Source organism: Eurosta solidaginis, chromosome 5 (genome assembly GCF_040869045.1).
Source record: "Eurosta solidaginis isolate ZX-2024a chromosome 5, ASM4086904v1, whole genome shotgun sequence".
NCBI classification, from domain to species: domain Eukaryota; kingdom Metazoa; phylum Arthropoda; class Insecta; order Diptera; family Tephritidae; genus Eurosta; species Eurosta solidaginis.
Window position 1 is genome coordinate 265,008,025 of NC_090323.1, and position 20,844 is coordinate 265,028,868.

General features: G+C 35.0%; 1 protein-coding gene across 1 annotated transcript in view; it reads left to right on the forward strand.

The window, feature by feature from the left end:
- The window catches only part of LOC137253404 (probable serine/threonine-protein kinase cdc7), a 143,688-nt gene that overhangs the window by 101,905 nt on the left and 20,939 nt on the right, over positions 1–20,844 (forward strand). Inside the window, exon 3 of the mRNA XM_067790254.1 lies at positions 10,462–10,800. Within this exon, the coding sequence (XP_067646355.1) occupies positions 10,462–10,800 (339 nt within the window). The remainder of the gene's footprint in view (positions 1–10,461; positions 10,801–20,844) is intronic.

The window sequence follows — 20,844 nt, forward strand, 5'->3', positions numbered from 1 at the left end:
GTTTAAGGGAAAGCATAGCATTGCGAACATCATCCTCGGAGATAATGAGGGAGCCAAAATCTAACTGATCACAAAGTCCCGAGCGCGAATGAGAGCCAGCCAAACCTACATTGGCATCATCAAAGTTAGATTTAAAGAATTCCGCAAAAAGCTCCACTGTTTCATTTAGCGACTGGGAGCTTACCCTATTAAAGGTCATACAGATCGGAATATTCGTTGAACCACGTTTGGAGCGGATAAAGTTCCAAAAGGCTATTGGATTTTCATTAAGCTCATCTTCGAGACTACGCATGTAGCGATTATAAAGAAATTTGTCGAGAACATTAAACTGCCGCACACTATTAAAGTACTGTTCCCTAAGAGAAATGTTTTCCCTATTTGCCTTATATAATTTATTGAATTTGTTACGCTTGTTTTTCAACCTTTTAAGAGTTATGTTATACCAAGGTAATTTATGCAACCTAGGCCTAAAACGAGGCACTGTACTATGAAATATCTCAGACAATTTCGATAAGAAAAGATCATAACACATGCTGACGTCATTAGAGAGAAATATATTTGCCCAGTTAAGTACAAGTAAGACATTGTTCAACTCAGTGAAATCAGTAAGTCGAAAGTTAAAAGGTGAGTTATCCAATGGCGTCAGCGTAGGGATAGCAGCAAAGATATTTAATTGAATGACCAGCGGTAAGTGATATCTATCGGATGGACACACAGGAAGAGTACTCTCAGAGAGATCAAATATTAGATTCTCATCGACAAACACAAGATCAAGCAACCTCGAAAGAGTATTAAATAAATTATTGATTTGAATCAAATTGCAACTTAAAATATTATCTATAAGGTTGATTTCATAAGAACGCGGGACATTCATAGGAGTTAAAATACCATTACATTGAAAGTCTGTCCAAACAATATTGGGCAGATTGAAATCTCCAAGTATGCAAAAACTCGCATCAGAGTGGATTTCGCATAGATTGACGATGTTCTCGACATGAGATGAGTATAAGGAATCACCACTGTTCGGCGGTATGTACGAGCAACATATGAAAGTTGAGCTAGAGGAACTGGAAATACAGATGCACAGCTGATCTAGTAATGAATCATGATGTAGAAGTTGAAACCTTGATGAATGCAGGTTTCTGTTAACTGCAATCAACACACCACCCGCTTTCTTTTGATCAGTTTTCATTATTTATGGTAAAACTTACAAGAGGGTTGGTAAATAGCCTGTTTTTTCTTGGAAAAATTAAGTTCAACGTACTCCTCGGCAAATCAGATTTTAATAAGCATCATTCATTTCATTTTGATAAATCTAACTCGCCCTTCACAACTAAAATCACATGCTCATTGCCTTTAATATTCCAACACAATTTTTAGGGTGGGTCGCTTGTAAACTCGTCCTTTTCAACCTCCCATGCAGCGCAACCATAATTGCTGTTAGAAAGTTTTACAACGCTGCTTGAAATTACATCTGTTCCGACATCATTATTAATAATTGTACACCAATCTTTAAGAATTTTGTGAATAGTAATATATACAAATAGTAGTTTAATGATAATTGTGCCTTGCGTTCTTCGAAATCCTGTTTATTCCGGTAACATACCCTACAATACTGTTACGAATATTAGCAACACTAAGTGGTACTGCCATCTCTAAGCCGATGCTAAGCAGTGACTTGATGCACATCAATAATTCAATCATTATGTCTACACATATGTACGTACACGCAGCGGAGAAGCAACGCACAAACACATGCAGATATCTTATCTGAGATATGCAATATAATTGTGGAAGTGTCGCTCACAAGCCCACGCGAATGAGCTGTGAGAGAAGCTATAAAAATTGTGCATCTGTAGTTATAGCTGAGAAACTTATAGCAGATAACCAACTAGTAGATTCTAAAACAGAACCGCCTAGAAATGTCAATGAGTAAACCAAACAGTATAAATGGCGACACCAGTAGAGGCGCGAAAATCAGTTTTGATTAAGCACGCTATCTGTCGAGCAATAGTAGAGTTATTTATTGTGAAGTACTTTAATAAAGGCCATTTTGCGTTATTAAATATTGGAGTTATTTATTCAACAGCTCAGTGATTCGAACTTAGCAGAAGGTTGCAAGTAAGAGGATTTGCAGTAAATTCGTTACAATGCTTTATATATAAGTATAATTATATTTGTTATAGCGGACATGTCAAGAACTTAAAATTAAAATAAAGATAGAGTGAATTTGAAAGTAATCCTTTCCAGTCTCCCAACAAACTTACAAAAACAAAATATACTTAGGGATATGATTTTCTTTCATATAACTCGTTAACCAGTTTGACGTGAATATCCCGATTGTAAATTTGTTTAAGAAAAGTAACATTTTTTTAATAAATTCCAACAATACATTTCATTACACGCTAAATTTAAGTTAATGATGGCCCCAATCCTAACTCTCTCTCTCTGCGTTGTTGCTTCAAGCATTGTCATCACTATTGAGCTTCTTGTACTCGTTTTGGGCACAAAAAAACATCTGCACACAATAACAATTTTTTCACATTTTATTTATAACAAAATTTCTGCATTGTTAACAATTTAAAGTGGTTTGTAACTGAAAATTGGTTTTGGTACAAATTGTGGCAATCATTGCTGTTGTTGTTGTTGTTGCAGTTTGCTATTGGCTACACACGTAGCCGCTACAACCCGGTAGCAAGCTATCCAGTTTCTTTCGCATCATCATCACATCAACAACTGAAAACGATTATTCAATTGCTTCAAATGACTACACGAAACACAAACATACATAAACACCCACATATACACCGATTTGGCCAAAGCTATAAAATAAATTGATATGGAAATTGAAGATATAGCAAAAAAAAAGTAACTTTATGTGTTGCATGAAAGAATGCAACTACTGAGCTAATTTTATTTTATTAACGTGGAAAATGCTACGTTGCTTGTTATGTATGCATGTGTGTGTTTTATTGTACAAATACAATTTTACCAAATCATTTATTAGGCATTTACTATGTTCACATTATGTAGCATCGCGTCCAGATGTCTACGAGTTAATGACAAAAAAAGTTTTTTTCAGTGATTTCGGTGAAATTCGTGTATCTTTTGTTACCACCGCATTTTTTTCTTTCATTTTTTCTGCCACTAAATCGAAACATATGAGCTTTTGAAAGTTTCAAAATTTTTTCTTTTTTGTTTTTTTTTTTAGATTTCTACTTTTTTTTAATCTTCTGAAATAATGACGAACAAAATAATTAATTGCATATATAGTTTTTTGTTTCTTATTTTAAAGTTATAAATTTGAAACTTTTTTAAATAGAACAAAAAATTTTAAAATTGAGATGAGTTGACATGGAATGACCCATGTGTACAACTCTTATACGGAAATTTAATTAAGCAGTGATATACATTTTGAAAACAATTTCACAAAAATCATTTTTTTTTTGTACATACATATGTAGGTAAACTTACATTGAAAGAAAAATACTGGTAAAATCAACCGAAATACGGTCAATTCAACCGAAATTTCTGTAAATTTTTATCCATCGCAACAAGATGTTGAATCAACTGCGCACAAATCGTTGATTCGTAATTGACCGTTTTAGTAGTCAAATGAACAAAAAAAGTTGTTGCGACAGCTTTGTGCGAAAGTACCTATGTTGCGGCATTTGCAAGGCAGATGAGTTTTCACTGAGATCTTTTCATGGCATAAATACACTCGGAGTGCTTGCGGAACAGTGCTGAGGGCGACCCCGCTTAGGAAATTTCTTTCTAATTAAACAACCTTATTTCTAAAATGTTTATGTTGCTTTGCCCGAGGTGTGAACCCAGGATCTTCGGTGTGGTAGGCGGAGCACGCTACCATCACACCACGGCGGCCGCCAGATACATACGTAAATATGAGCATACATATAATACACAGCATACATAAGTACAAAGTAGAGAGCGCAGTGAGCGTAAAATTCTTTTTGAAATTTGCTCATGTATTCACTGTAGATCGCTGTTGAAATGACCAGTGAGATCAGTTGTGTTAACAAAAAAATCAGTTAGATTGATTAGGAATCTGTCAATTTTACAGAATTTTGTTAACTTAAGAGCGACAATTTCTCTTCTGTTGAAATGACTAAACTAATTTGTTCGCTTGACAAAGAACTCGTTCGAATTAACCATAATTCGATCAATTTCACCGAATCTCCGTTAAGTCAAGAACAACAGAACCGATTTGTTGATTTTACTAGCACCATTTCTTTCAGTGTATATACTGTATAGCTATGTACGTGTGTATATGTGTTTAAGTTGCACTTAAAATTTAACCATTCGTTCATATTCCTTTTCACACTTTTTATTACACATAATTATTATTTGGGTATGCATTTAGTTATGAAGTTTTAATTCCATAACTCAAAAGCAAGTAGATATGTATGTAAGAACATATTTTTGAGCTTGTGTTTAAATATTAGCATGCATTCGTAAATTTTTCATTGGTATGTATCCTATTGTGAAGCATGAAAGGAGTAAAAAAAAAATACTAGTATCACAAGTGGAATCTTCTACCTACTATCACACTAGTCCTAAAAGCACCAAACATGTACCAACAAAAATTAACGGTTTTAGTGAATACTATAGTGTTCCGTATTGAAAAAATCTTTCCCTGCCTTCGACCACTTGCTGCATATTTCTTCAAACGTAGTGTTTATGGCTACGTTGCCTGTAGAAGTCTCAAACCGAGCTAAATGGTGAGGAAATATATAAATTGAGCGCACGGCGTGTTGCGATTCTTTCACCTAGGAATAACTCAATTCTAACAACGAATAGAAATCTCTGTCATCTCTTGGCTTACGGAATATCGATATAATACTGGTTAGATTAGATTATATTAGACTAGATTAGATTAAATTATACTATATCACATTTTTTTGGTTAGACTGGATTAGATTATATTAGATTGGATAAGATTAGATAATACTAGATACGACTAGATCAGATGATTAGATTAGATTGGATTAGATTAGATTATATTAGATTAGATCAGATTATATCATATTATATTAAATTGGATGAAATTGTATTCGTTGATTTGATTAAATTAGACTAAGTTGAACAGGATAACATTAGACTAGATTAGATCAGATTAGATTATGTAAGATAAGATTGGATTACATTAGATTAAATAAGATAAAATATATCTAATCAGTTTATAAATAAAGATTAAATTGATGGCAACCATGCAAAGATCCTTAGTAGCAACACGTAGTAAGAAATTCAAAGGAACACTACATTTCTACCAAAACTTTATGCATACCATTCGACCCTGTTCAAGATAGTGGTGGATATAAAAAAATAAAAATATGCAATAGAATTGCTCGTTCTTACCTCTTCAACGATGAGGTATTTGGACTTCAATACTGCCGATTACCTTAAAGAAGGAATTTGATGTTAATTGATTTTAATTAGATACTGCAAAAGACGCTTTACGGTATATTTGGAATTTATTTGATATTACAAATACACGCCTCAAAAACGTACTCGCAAATTAGTAATTTGAAAGCGTTTACATTGGGTTCATTCGCATTTCGCTCAATATTCCTTGTAAGACTTGACAGCCAGGATACCAATCCATAGCGGGAAAATGCACTGAGGTATTTGGCTAAATAATAAAAAAAAGTATTTGGCACGATTAACTTCCGAGGAGATTAATACCGACCCAGAACAGCAGCAGCAAGGCAGATGAATTTTACCTTTGGAATATTTTCCAAACTACTGCCGAAAACAAATTTTTCTAAATTCTTCATGTTGCTTTTCCCGAGACTTAGACCCAGGGCCTTCGGTGTGTTAGGCGGAGCATGCTAACACCACACTACTGCGGCCGCCACTACTAAATAATAGCACGATAAAAAATACAAAGCAGTTTTTTGTGCGATTGTCAATTTGACTTGCAGAAACTAATGGAAACTGTTGTTTATAACTCTGGTACGTCGCACTATGGCGCCTTTTGAGTTTTTTCTTTGCAAAAATCTTAACTTTTGAACTAATTAAGATATTTTAAAGATTTATACTGCACCTGAAAGCAAACTATTTAAACTCTGGACAGTTTAAAATACAGGGTGCCAGAGTAACAGGGTGCTTCACAATTATTCGTCAAAGTTGAAAAATTGTAGAAAAATATAAAAAAAAAAAATTGTTAAAAACTGAAGGACAAATTTTGAAATTTTCTTATGAGGATGTATTTGAACATGAAATCAGATACACTTATGATTTGTATGAAAGAGTGATTGAAAGTTTTGTCTTAGCAGCAAGGTTATCAATCTCCACCATACTTGATGGACGCATTACTTCTTTTATGTTATACTCTTATAAAAGTGAAATATGTACGCTAGGGGATAAGTATATAAACATTGCTTGAAAATTCATTTTATAAATTTACTTAGATATTTTTGAAAAATTCACTAACCAAATATTTTATTAATACTTAACTAAGAAAAATTATTAAAAGTTGTTCAATATTATTGTATTTTAGCCAAAGATGAACAACTAATAAATTTTTGAGCACTGCCCACTTATGATAAACAGTTTTATCTTAATAACCGCTTTACCAATTTTATTGATTTCTGCCTCATGGATGATATGACTGGATCAGAAGAGATGGCCAACATGTTGAAAAGGTCCTCGTTTTGTCTAACTCGTGAGATTTTGCAAGCGTTAGTTCTTCTATATATTTTTTTAAATTCTTGAGCTTCTTCAGACAATTCTCCTAATGGTAAACACTTTTATGTACCGTTGGTGTGAGCTTTTTCTCAGGATACTTTTGAAGCCGCAGCTCTGCAGTTTTCGATGCATATTCTCCAAATTTAGATCCATTAGTTTTTTCTTGGCAATTTAAAATATTTAAAATTACTCCCAATCGTTTGACAATATCTCTATCGACTCCAGTAATGCGAGCAGTCATTTCATCGTGTTCAAAAAATCTTCTTGAGGAGTTTCCATCATTTGTGTTGCCGTATCCATATTTTGGGCAGTCAGCTCTCAGGCCAAGCTCTTTATAGAATGCATCTTCAATTATTTTTTTTTCTAATGTTTTGTTTTTCCTTAGATGTTGCATTGTCGTCGAGAGCTTCTGATAGTTGTGGTAGTATATAAGCCAGTTTCAAAACTAATTCCATGTACCTTATCCTGGCATGTAAAGGAGATATTCCATACTCATAATTTAGTTCGTCAATAATTGAATCATCAAGATTTTCAAAGTCTTTTTGACTCTTCTTACAGATTGGACATTTCAATGTAGATGATGTGTTTGTTAGTAAGTTTAAAACTTTTCCATAGACCATTGTTAGAAAAAAATCATGCTTTATGGTAATAACATTCCCGTCTTCGATTTCAATTATCATTATCATTATCATATCACTCACTGTAGCTTTTATGAGTTCCGAATACCCTTCTCATATTTAAATAATATCGGCCGGCACAATTTAACTGATGACGGCCGTGGATTCTTCCAATATTCTGAAGCTTCATCTTTTAAACGGAGGGGAACAATAGAAGCCATAAACATGTTACCATCTGTAATTGTTCCATCATCTACATTTATTCTTTGTTTATATGCACTTTGTCCTGATGATCCATCACAGCCCCATTTATGTATCAATGTTAGGCTTTTTGGCAGTGATTTAAACTTTTCTTCAGAAAAACTTTTCTAGAGTCGCATAGACGTATGATCCATTAAGATTTGGAGCTAAACTTCAGCTGATACTTCGGTTATTTTGGCTCTTGGAGGAACTGCTCCTTTCTTGGCTTGAGTGATTTGTTTGTATTCAGGGAAAAGATCGGCATTATGTTGCAATAATGACTCACGCAATATATTATATTTATCCTTCGATAATTCAAGATCTATTAATTATTACCAAACAAGATAAGTCATCTATTAACAGCGCCAAAGACTCTTCAGGAGTGTATCTCCTAGGTAGCGCATTTGGGGGTGTGGGAATGATGTCTTTGATCCTTCTCAGTCGCACTGGTCTTGCTAACGCAACTGCTCTTATGATATGAGACTTGGTGTTTTCTTCGTCCTTTTTATATTTAATAGCCAATGCTTCTGAAAGATGAGTCGTGGCAATAGTTCTAGTATAATCTGACAGCTTCTTTTTCCTTGTGTAGGTCGAACATTCTTCTATGGGTTTTGGTGGTCTTCCTCTAGTTCGATTGGTTGATGTGCTAGGCATTTCTTCGTCCAAAAGACCTTTACCAGCTAGCCAGCTTTCATGCTTACTTATAAACCTTGAAGTGGAACGATCGATTGCTTGCCATTTTATTGTATTGGAATGTGGAGGAAGCCATTTTTTTTTTTCAAGTCTTCGTCTTCTTTGTTGCATGCTTCATTTGGTAATTCTGTCATAATAGCCTCCTCTTTTGTCTTTGAAGATTTGAACACCTCAAATAGTTTGGAGTTTTCTAGAGACATATTAAAATTTTCCATCGAGTATATCTTACTAAAAAAAATATGTGAGCTGTATTTATGTTTATTTAAATAAACCGAATACTTTATTCTATAGACTCCAAAAACCGACTGATTTTGGGCGTTGTATTAACCATTGCTTTATATACTAAAATTATGGAAATGAGTTCCAGGTATATTATGCAGCTTCTAACCAACAAAAAAAAAAAAGTGACCGTACTAAATTCGCCTCCCTCTTACCTATACCTACTCAGGCGCGTATTTATACCCAAGGTTGCTTCACTTTATTTGATGTAAAAAGTGAGATCGCAGCTGGATGCAGGTAGACCTTATGAATTCACGTAACTAAATATTTAGCAAATACCTACTGTAAATTTCAGAGAGACTTTTTTGTCCTTTTTTCCACCAAAATTCGAAAAAGGTCCTACAAATAGGATTTTCGAAAAACAGGTTGATCTGACAACTTTTATAAAAAAAAACGAATTTTATGTTTTGCTTCAACCTAGAATTAAATATCCTTTCGTTATAATACAAAAAAGCAGTAGCAGGCCGTTTTATTTAGAGACAAAACAATTTTTAATACAACAAAAAAGAACAAAAACCACAAATTTTTCTAAGTGTTAAGAATTAATCATCTTTGAGCGGCTCTACCTCCTAAAATATCATTTTCTGTTTAATAAGAGTTATATATTCGTAATCTCTGGAAAATTCTCTATTAAATACATGTATTAGGTTTATCGAACGCTTTCATGAAATTTTTGATTTTTGCCAGGCTTTTCGGGCAGAGGCGCCATAGTGCGTCGGTTAATCCTTATGTTCTTATGAGGCTGTGTTTAGTAAGGAAATGTCAATAGCGTGTGTTGGTTCCATTAGTGGATCGTATTTACAAGTCAAATATATCATTTCGGAAATGCGATTTGTATGAGGAAAAGTGTCAGATTTGGAATCTTTCATTCTAAATTAGGTATTTGGTGTAGTGTAAATGTAGAATCAGGCTGGCATAATTTTCGCAAAAGTTTATATCCAGTAAGGTACGTATCTCGTCGATAATATTTAGTCGAACATCATCCTATCTTGAAAACGTCTTACATATTTTAAAAACGTTTATTTTCCAGAATTTCTTTCCAAAATTCCCCATATAAGGTTATATTGTATAATATGCACTATTTCAGGATTTACGAGCGCGTAATCTCAGCATAAGTTCAATACGTTTTCGGCTGAGGGAGGGCATTTATAAAAACAGTTCTGAGATAAGGTGTTCTTCAAACGAATTCGCCGTATTTCGTCATCGAATTGATAGCTTAGATAGGGTGATAATACACTCAGCTATTGATATGGAGAAAAGCAGTTGGCCGATAAGTTGGCTAGGGATCCAATTTGTAAAGTAGTTTGCGGCTACTTTGTTGATTCCACAACAGGGTAGCAACAGTCAATGTTAGAGCGCGAGTGAAGCCAAGACTAAGACAAGCATTTCTTGAAACTAAACTCAATTAATCCGATTAAGCCGCAACATAATTCAATTTGGCCGCCACAAAGCACCAATTTTGTAAGAAAAAAATACCAATACCAAAATTTATTATTTTCATAAACATAAATGCATATGCAGACATGCGTCTAGTTTATTAAAAGCGAACGAGTGTTTTTTCTCAAATTCAAGTGGCACAACTTATTGCCACAACGGTTTTATTTACTTAATTTTAAGAGGAAGTATGTGGGAAATGTCTAAAAACTTGTTAGTTTCATTTGATAAAGAAAACGAGCGCACGCACACGCGCAGGCACACTCAAGCACACATACATTTGCAAATTTATACACACATTCAAATAAAAGTGGAAACTTGAGACAATTCATATCTACAAAAACTGCAAGACATCTAATTTTTTTGTTTGCATCTTCACTTTACCTACTCCAACTCCAACTATTCATATACGCTTCATGCATTTAATTAAGTAACTTTTTTCTAAAAACAACAAAACCATAATTTTTTATACGTTTTATTTTTTTTGCAGGATGACAAACTATTGTTTGATGTTGCAGATGATGTTCACGTTGAAGTTGATAATAACAGCAATGGTTGTCTCATGAATGCAATGCCACCAGTTGCTGCCACACGTTCAACGCTAACACCTCATTATGCGTCAACAGCAACAAAAACAAACATTGCATTAACACCGAAAGCGATTGCACGCCCCACCCCACCTTGCATTGAACAGCAACAACGCTTGAATGCTTTTAAGGCGTACAATGGCAATGCAACGACAACAACAACAACACCAACAACAACAGCGAACGTGCAAGTGGTTTTATTGCAAAATCAAGTGGACACATTGCAATGGCAATTGAAGCAGGTAAGGAGCAAACCCACAAGTTTATTAATGAACAGACGCATTAAGTGCTGGTACCCACCTTAAGGGAAAAGGCGAAGCACGCGGGAATTTTTTTACGTATTATGAAACTTTATGTTTAGAAGAGTGTTTCTTGAGCTTATCACATCACCAATTCTGATTGGATAGCGAATTGCACAAAGTGTGATTGAATTTGGTTGTTTTCTCATACTGAGTAGGACTATAATGAAAAAAAATCGTAACCCATTTTAGAAAATTTGTTACCATTTTTGATATGTGAGAGTTTGTTTTTATTTTTAAATGAAAAACAATTATTTGCTATAGCAAAATGTCAAGAAGACTAAATGTAGATCCCAGAAGATGAGGCAGCTCTGTGAGTGTTGGAGAGAAAAGTTCTTCGATTTAATAATGAGCTGTACGAGCTTTATGCAGGCACAAACATAATCCAGCAAATTGAAACACAGCAGCTACTCTAGCTGGGCCATTTTAAGCGAATAAAAGATGATTCTCAGACTGAGAAAATATTTTTATCGGAACGCGTTTACGGAAGCAAAGGAAGAAGCCACCCCTATTCCGCCGGAAGGTCCAGCTTAAAAACAATTTAAATTCCCCTGCTGTTAAAAATTTACATCATTTAGCACAGCGGAGAAGCGACTGGCGCGCCTTGTTGGACGGCCATAACCATTGAAACGGTTAAGCGCCAATTAAGTAGATAAGTAAGATCGTAAAAGGTTAGATCATAGTAGGAAGAAATATAAAAAGGAGCAGAACGTATGAATATTAGATTGTGGGCAGCAACCGCGAAGAGAAAAAATCCGTCCGATTTTTTTAAACACCAGCCTACGAAATAAGACACGATAGGAATAAAAGATATGGGGTTGTATTACAAATTCATCTCGTTTTTGTGGTTGTAATTTTAATGAAACTAATTTTATCAGCTGTAAGTCATATATGTATAAGTATATTGATACGTGCTCTATTGTATCAAGAGGCTGTTTCCATATCAGTTGAAGAGAGTCCTTCACATGTGAACCAAAGAAAGCAAAATTCCATATATGTTACCGATTCGGAAACTCAAACAGAAAGCCTTTTCAAAGACACCTTTCCAACGGAAAAAAAGAACAAAAAAGCAAAGCCCGAGGAGAACAGGTGCAAAAACTTAAAAATTCTAACAAAAGGATCTCTGGAACTGAGATGCTATTAAGTGCAGAAAAGCTCTTATCTTAAGCAGATAACAACAAACAAGGGCTAAGGTGATTTTTTAAACAGATTGGTTTTATTTTCAGAAAAATCCGCTTTTAATATACTGCCAGATAGACAATTGCTACTAGAGTTTTTCTTGTTGTTGTGGTGACAAAGGTTTTGCGGTCGGCTTTTGAAGGTAAATTCAAAAACCAACACAGAAGTAGCTCATAACCTCCCTTTTGAGGTTTAGTCCACATTATCTGCCTCAACTGGATTGTTTCCCATCCTTCCGTGCCTCCCTCTCGTGAAAATAGATATGTCGACCTTAGCCGCTAGGACGTCTTATTCTATCTAACCTCTCTGAAGTTGGCAACACAAATTTTACGTGGAAAAAAATTACCTATTGGAAAAATTGCCGTATTCTATGGCCTTCTACGCATCCAACCGAATTAAGTAACACAGTTCTACCGTGGATTTTATTAAAATGCTTAACCTGTCTTGCATTCCCCTGCCAGACTGCTTGCTCTCGCAAGCAGTGGTACCTACTTCGCCTTCTAAGCGCTGGATAATTCTAAAAGCTGCCTAGAACCGCAATAGGCCTCTTTTCCACCGTTATTGCATAGGCGCCAGTTTATGGTGATGATTACCAGAATTACTTAAGCGAAAAAATATTGAACTGAGGGCGACATAGTGGAACAAATTTTTCTCTCGACGAACATTAATGGACCCTTCTACTGTGCCAAAGAGGAATATCGAAGGAGATTAGCCACAATTTGTAAGCGCTCTACGCATATTTACACACGGCGCAACTAATAAAAGACCAATTGCCCTGAGGGTATTTCGCTCACAAGGTATTAAAGCGGAGTCATTGGTGCCGTTTTTCGTATCGCTGTAGTCGTATCCGTAACGTAATCAGCTGTTTATCGTTACGACGGTAAACCAAAAACCAATTGGTTGGCTACGATACGGTTAAGACCTTAGCGGCACCAATAATCGATTGCATTGATTCCCATAACGTTGGTCGAATCAGCTGTTATAAGGTTACCGATACGGTTACCGATAAAGCACCAACTGCAGGTTTACCGTCGACAACTGTTTTCGCTAGCAGACGAAAGAGAATGGCTTTCGATTTATCTTGGGAGATGGTTTAAGTCATTTATACAGTTAAGTAGCAGTTAATGAAATGAATGGCTAAGTAGAAAGTTGAGAAAAAGGCTTATCGAAATATTCAGGATTTGATCACGTTACTGTGTAGCTCCCACACGCTTCATAGTTTCAACTAGGTTTTTTGAGAGCATAACCTTGGCAATTTATTTATAATAGTATAAACTTTTCGTTATAGCCGAGGACGGCATTGCTTTATCTCTGTCTGAGATCAGAAATTAAACCCTGGACAGGGATTATCAACGCTAAGGCTGTATTTACATGGAATGCTTTGTCTAGTGCTTCTTTTAATTTTTCCTACAGACTGGCGGGACGGGACCTACATGTTACCGATGTTAGCATTTGCAAGGCAGACGAGTTTTCACTGACAAGCTTTTGATGACAGAAATACACTCAGAGGGCTTGCCAAATCACTGCCGAGGAGTGACACCGCTTATTCTTTATTATTTTATCACACACAACTATCTATGGTTACATTCACACATAATGCAATAATAAAAGGAAAGTGATGTCAACAACATAACCTCATTTCTTCGGCAGCTGTATTTGCCAGTGTTTATTTGTACTACAAAATTAATAAATTTTGATTGCTTCTTTTGCCGTACAAATTTCCTCAAAAAAACAAGTTTTTTGCAAAATGTTGACTATTGTTGGGTTTTTTTGCGATCAGTTCGATAATTTTTATTTTTTATGATTTGTAGGCTAGTCTGATCTAATTTATGCTGGTGCAAATAAAACGATTAATTCACCTTACGCCCGACGTTTCGCTGAATATTTCAGCATCCTCAGGGGCAACACTATTTATTTTCAAATTAAATAAACAAACAAAAAATATTTTATGTTGGATAGCACATACATATAAATTAACACAGTATTTTTAAAGTAAACAAAAATTCTACACTTACAACAATATCGGGCAATATTAACATTTAATCATCAGTACCACCTTGTATGGTAGTCTTGTCATAACTAATTTGTTTTCTGTTTAGACAAAGCATGTATGCTGCGGCAATATTATCGCTATCTTCCTTCTTGTTCATGGTCCTTTCTCTGTTTTCTAAAATGTGCAAGCTTTCCAAGGTATATCTCGTCATTTCTCTTTTCTCCTTATCAATAATTGTCGTGTTGGTAAAATCTGCTGTATGGCCGTTGCTAATCATATGTTGTGATAGGGCTGTAGTGGGTTTTTGTTGACTATTATCTTTTGGGGAATACAAAGTTACGTTAATCTTTATGCCTAAAAGATTCCGGTAGCGGCTTATATAGTTGTATCAAAACGTATAGTAAAATATACTATGATCGTAGTAGAATTCAAAGGCAGTAATGTATAATAGATAGACAACCCCTTAAATTATGCGTGCTGAACTTATCAGAATAAGAGAAAACCTCAATGGGATGAGAACACCTGAATATTCATTTCATCATGATATCTTACAAACTATTATTAAAAAAAAAAACTTTTTTTTAAACTTTGGATACTGCTCGCCCAGGGCTTGAACCCAGGGTCTTCGGTGTGGTAGATGGAGCACGCTATCATCAAATTACGGCGGCCACAAATTAATTAATATACAGTTCCTTAAAATAATAGATAACAAAATTATAATAAATTAATTTCCCGCCTCCGGAAACACCAAAACTTAGATGCAGACAAAATGGACATTGTTCATTTGTATTTTCTAGGTATGTAAAAATTCAAAAGACTCAGGCGAGCAACTCGATAAGATCGTAGCAATCTGCCTGAATATTCCCGTGTGTTTTATCAAGTTAACCATTATAAAAATTTCAGTTTACCTTCATCTTTTGTGTTTCAATTTTTACGCAGGCTTTCGAATAGAAATATGTAAAATAAAATGAATTACACTTCTTATGGTCTTAGAAGTATTTCTACAATTCTATTCTCACCCTGCGTATTTGATTTATTTGGTACACTTCGGCAGCAAACAAAAGATACCTTCCGTTCTCACACATTTTCTTGTATAATTGCACTGCACATTCATAAATAATTGCTCGTATATATGTACATACATAAATATATGGTAAGCGTGGAAATACGCATATTACTTAATATTTTTCTACACATTCGTACGAGCTTGAATGAAAATGTGGTAAATATAAATAAAGGGTAATAATAAAAAACCAACCACTTGAATTAGTGACTCAGCGCATAGCCATTCTTTGTTCTACTAAAACAAACAACAACAATGCATGTAATATATATCTATATATATACCTGCATATCTGTATTTAAATGTAATATTCTACTTCCTATAGAAAGGAAATGTTAATTTCCTATGTCCAGTTGTTACTTAGAAGCGCTTTGGGCACTTTATTTATTATCTGTTTTATTTTTATACTCAGTTGAGCAGAGCTCACAGAGTATATTAACTTTGATTGGATAACGGTTGGTTGTACAGGTATAAAGGAATCGAGATAGATATTGACTTCCATATATCAAAATCATCCGTCCGTCTGTCCGTTAACACGATAACTTGAATAAATTTTGAGGTATCTTGATGAAATTTGGTATGTAGGTTCCTGGGCTTCTCATCTCAGATCGCTATTTAAAATGAACGATATCGGACCACGACACCTTTTCGATATCGAAAATTTCGAAGAACCGAAAAAGTGCGATAATTCATTACGAAAGACGGATAAAGCGATGAAACTTGGTAGGTGAGTTGAACTTATGACGCAGAATAAAAAATTAGTAAAATTTTGGACAATCGGCGTGGCACCGCCCACTTTTAAAAGAACGTAATTTAAAAGTTTTGTAAGATGTAATTTGGCAGTCGTTGAAGATATCATGATGAAATTTGGCAGGAACGTTACTCCTATTACTATATGCATGCTTAATAAAAATTAGCAAAATCGGAGAACGACCACGCCCACTTAAAAAAAATTTTTTTAAGTCAAATTTTTACAAAAAATTTAACATCTTTACAGTATATAAGTGAATTATGTCAACATTCGGCTCCAGTAATGATACGATGCAATAAAATACAAAAATAAAAGAAAATTTCAAAATGGGCGTGGCTCCGTCCTTTTCCATTTAATTTGTCTAGGATACTTTTAATGCCATAAGTCAAACAAAGATTTACCAATCCTTGTGAAATTTGGTAGGGGCTTAGATTCTAGGACGATAACTGTTTTCTGTTAAAAAGGGCGAAATCGTGTGAAGCCACGCCCAGTTTTTATACACAGTGGGCCGTCTGTCCTTCCGCTCGGCCGTTAACACGATAACTTGAGCAAAAATCGATATATCTTTACTAAACTCAGTTCACGTACTTATCTAAACTCACTTTGTATTGGTATAAAAAATGGCCGAAATCCGACTATAACCACGCCCACTTTTTTGATTTCGAAAATTACGCAAAATTTAAAAAATGCCATAATTCTATACCAAATACGAAAAAAGGGATGAAACATGGTAATTGGATTGGTTTATTGACGCAAAATATAACTTTAGAAAAAAACTTTGTAAAATGGGTGTGACACCTACCATATTAAGTAGAAGAAAATGAAAAAGTTCTGCAGTGCGAAATCAAAAGCTTTTGGAATCATGGCAGGAATTCTGTTCGTGGTATTATATATATAAATAAATTAGCGGTACCCGACAGATGATGTTCTGGGTCACCCTGGTCCACATTTTGATCAATAACTCAAAAACGCCTTCACATATACAACTAAGGGCAACTCCCTTTTAAACTGATCATTAACACCTTTCATTTGATACCCATATCGTACAAACACATTCTAGAGTCACCCCTGGTCCACGTTTATGTCGATATCTCGAAAAGGCATCCACCTATAGAACTAAGGCCCACGCCCTTTTAAAATACTCATCAACACCTTTCATTTGATATCCGTATCTTACAAACAAATTCTAGAGTAACCCCTGGTCCACCTTTATGGCGATATCTCGAAAAGGCGTCCACCTATAGAACTAAGGCCCACTCCCTCTTAAAATACTCTTTAATACCTTCCATTTGATACACATGTCATACAAACACATTCCAGGGTTACCCTAGGTTCAATTTCCTACATGGTGATTTTCCCTTATTTTGTCTCCATAGCTCTCAGCTTAGTATGTAATGTTCAGTTACACCCGAACTTAGCCTTCCTTACTTGTTATTTTAATATTTAACAACATTGGCTTCTTTAGTAGGCAGGTGTCAGTAAGCACGTTTTAATTCTTACAACTAAAAAAGAAAAAATTAAATATTAAAAAAAAAATCGTATCGAATTTCATATATGTGACCCGGCCTATGAAAAAGTGGCTTATGACTAAAAAAATTACTACTACTAAGAAACTGAAGAAATACATTGTTTATCTTTAACAGCTGTTTCTCGCAATTTTTGTTTTTTTTTTTGAGTCATAAGCCACCATTTCATAGGCCGGGTCACATATTCTGATATTGATACTAACTGCACCTATTACTTTTTCATGAAATCGAAGCAATTAGCCTCGCAAAAAGTGTATTTAATTTTCAAATTTGTTTTTCACGTTTTTATAGAGCAAATCAATACCACCATCAGTCAACCGGTCAGTTGGTCTATCGGTCAATGATTTGTTGGTAATTCTCTTTGGTGTCATCTGCTTTTGTTCAGTTCAACATCGAACGTGATGTTTTAGTTACATTTTCCACTTTTTCTTTTATTAGCAAGTTTTCCTATTTGTGGTTATTTTTATTTTATGCATGAAATATAAATTTTATACACATGCGAGTAAATAGTATATATCAGGGTTGTTAAGGAGTTCATTCCATTTGGAATAATTATACTTATTTGATTGCAGCTCCCGAGGATTGCAATACTTATTTTGTAGACCGCAATGTTGAAAAAAAATTTTGGTCATGATTCATTTTTGTATTCCGGACTAAATATTTCTTTTTTTATTCCATGGACTGCATTCATTGAACTGCAATACTCGGAGGAATGCATTCCGCAATGCTTTGCAATCCTTTTGCTTTTCAATATTACTATGCATATGCGAATTGCTTTTGAATTTTATTATACTACATGAGGAGTGCAAAACGGAATAATTAGTTTGGACGAACAAGAAGGCATATTGACTAAAACAATTTATTCATTATTCCAAAAAAAAGAATAGAGGGTGCAATCCAAAAGTGCTGATCCAGGAATGGGAATTCATTCATTGCGGTGTGATTGCATTCCTTAACAACTCTTATATATATACTTTTTCATTTTGCTTTCGGTTTGCTATTTCTTAACGGTATCTTCTTTAAATTATTACTAAAATATTATAAGTGAACTCACCTAACGACTATGGTAAATTGATCTGAATTGACAGGCATTATAAGTCTTCCTTTTTATGTATGTGTATATACCAAAACATGTGCTTAATGTTTACATAGGGATGGCTTGATAAAACGTACTAGAGAAGAACTCATACCTGATGTTAAAATTTTGCGGTGCAACCTTTCTCCTCTGATCTTTACACAAATAATTTCAAACTCAACTGTCCAGTATTCTAGAGAAAGGCATTGGTACAAAATTAAAACAAAAAGTGTTAGATATTTTATTTAACCACTTTTCGGGTTACATATACGGGTGAAATTGGTCGTATTTACTTGTTTTAGAGGTGGTTGGGCTAGCACCTTAATGGTGTTTGTTACCTGAACTTACCAGATCTATATCCGGAAAAGGATCATCAACATCTATAACGCTCCGCAAAACTGTCGGGTATTGTCTTTATCGCTATAAGAACAAGAAGATCACCAATGTCCTTCAAGTCATCTTATTTTATTAAAGTGATTGTTGTTGGTGTGGTGTGTATTGCAATACATACTTGGAATTTAATCAATGGAAACCGTATTGGTACTTATATCTTAACTTTACCACCCTTAGGTTGGGTTAACGTGCCGAACTTATATATAATCGGCAAGGGACCATCAACATCGGTAGCACTCCCCAAAACCGTCAGTATTTGCCTTTATCGTGACAAAAATAATAAAAGTGGTGTTCTCTATCGGAAACTACAGCCTATTCGCCCGTAACCGCTTGGCCTAAGTGAGAGATAGGCCTTAAAATTGTCACGGGTGTTAATGAAAAGTTCTTCAAGTTTATGCACTCGCCCAACCTAACTTCCGCTTGAAATACGCTGCAGGTTTCGTGCATCCTAAACTTCGGGGAATATCCCTAAACGTTTTCACCAGACCTCTGGGCCCAAATAAGTTCCCCACCCCATCCTCCCTCGGGGGTGTGTGAGTTGTGAAGTTAATAGCAAGGGCAGAAAGAGAAGTAAAAATGCTAAAATGCCTATTTTTCATAATCTATGTATATCCTGCATTTCGAAACCTTATCCGGGCTTCTACAGCCCTCTGAACGAGATCCGCCGAATGTGTTTCACATTGCATGCGGGAGTGGTGTTATGGGAGGAGCCTGGTTATTCGAATCATGTTCATTCGCTCTGATGTTTTTCACTTGTTAGTGACATAAAAAGCAGTATCTATGTGGTATGTTTCATCGTACTACAGAATCGATATGACAACCGTATCATAGAGAACGTGCGCCACCTTTGAAGTGAGTTCTCAGAGTTTGCCAATAGCTTCACTGCAGCCGTACAAGGCCATTAAGATTTGCTGTGTTCTATTTTTTCCATAACAGCTTGCTGTTAAATATTTCTTCAAGATTTTATAATTAGCTCAGTTTGCAGGATTTTGACCATCTATACACCGTACCCAGGTATTTCCTTTTTAAAGTCATTAAAAAAAAGTTTGTTATATTGAAAATATTGTTCAAAATACTAAAAAAATTTCGACTTTATGCAAAAAGAACTCAATTTCCATCAAAATTTTACGAAAATTTCGGAGTTTTAATTTAGAGTTTTTTTTTTGACATTTTTGAGCAAATAACTTATATATATATATAACTTATAAGCCCCTCAAAATTCGCATTGATTTTTGACAAGTTTTTTACGAAGGGTGTTTTAGACTTTCTTCCATTAAGAAATTAAAACACCTTTCGGAAAAAATGGTCAAAAATCAATAAAAATTTTGAGGGACCTAGTACTTATACTTTGTCCGACTAAAATTGATTGGGCTACAAAACTGTATACTCAAAAAAATTCTAAAAAAATTCTAAATTTTCGTAAAATTTTCTCGAATTTTCAAATTCTCTTGAAAGTTTTTAAGCTATTGCATAGATTTTATCGCGGGCTTGGAGACTAACGTAACGGATATTTGTCAAAAAAGGTTCGAAAAGGTTCGAAAAAGGTTCAGTGTTAGCAACAGCCCAAATACATAAATTTTTTTTTTTTTTTTTTTTTTTTTTTTTTTGTGTGTTTCGTGGAAGGAGGAAATGCTTTATGCACTGACCGGGATATTTAAGCCTCACTGCGAGACTCTCCGAGTGTAGGACTCCCTTCTTCCATGAAGGCCTACCCACTAAAACCTAACCTCCCACGGCCCGCGCAAATCCCCGTACCTGGGACCGCGTTTAGCATTACTTCGGGTACGGGTGCGCGCTACGTGAGCTCTATGGCTACTCTCACGCTAATGGGCTAGGCATCCGTCTTCTCGTTTACTGGTAAGTATATGCCTCACATATGTGCTGACCGTATCCCATCTGTCTCTTCGACAGGTCATGTTATTAATGACAATGCCCGGGGATAGGTCGCCAAGTACCTCTTCTACCCTCCTTTGCTGATGGGAGAAGTGCCTGCATTCGAAGAAGGTG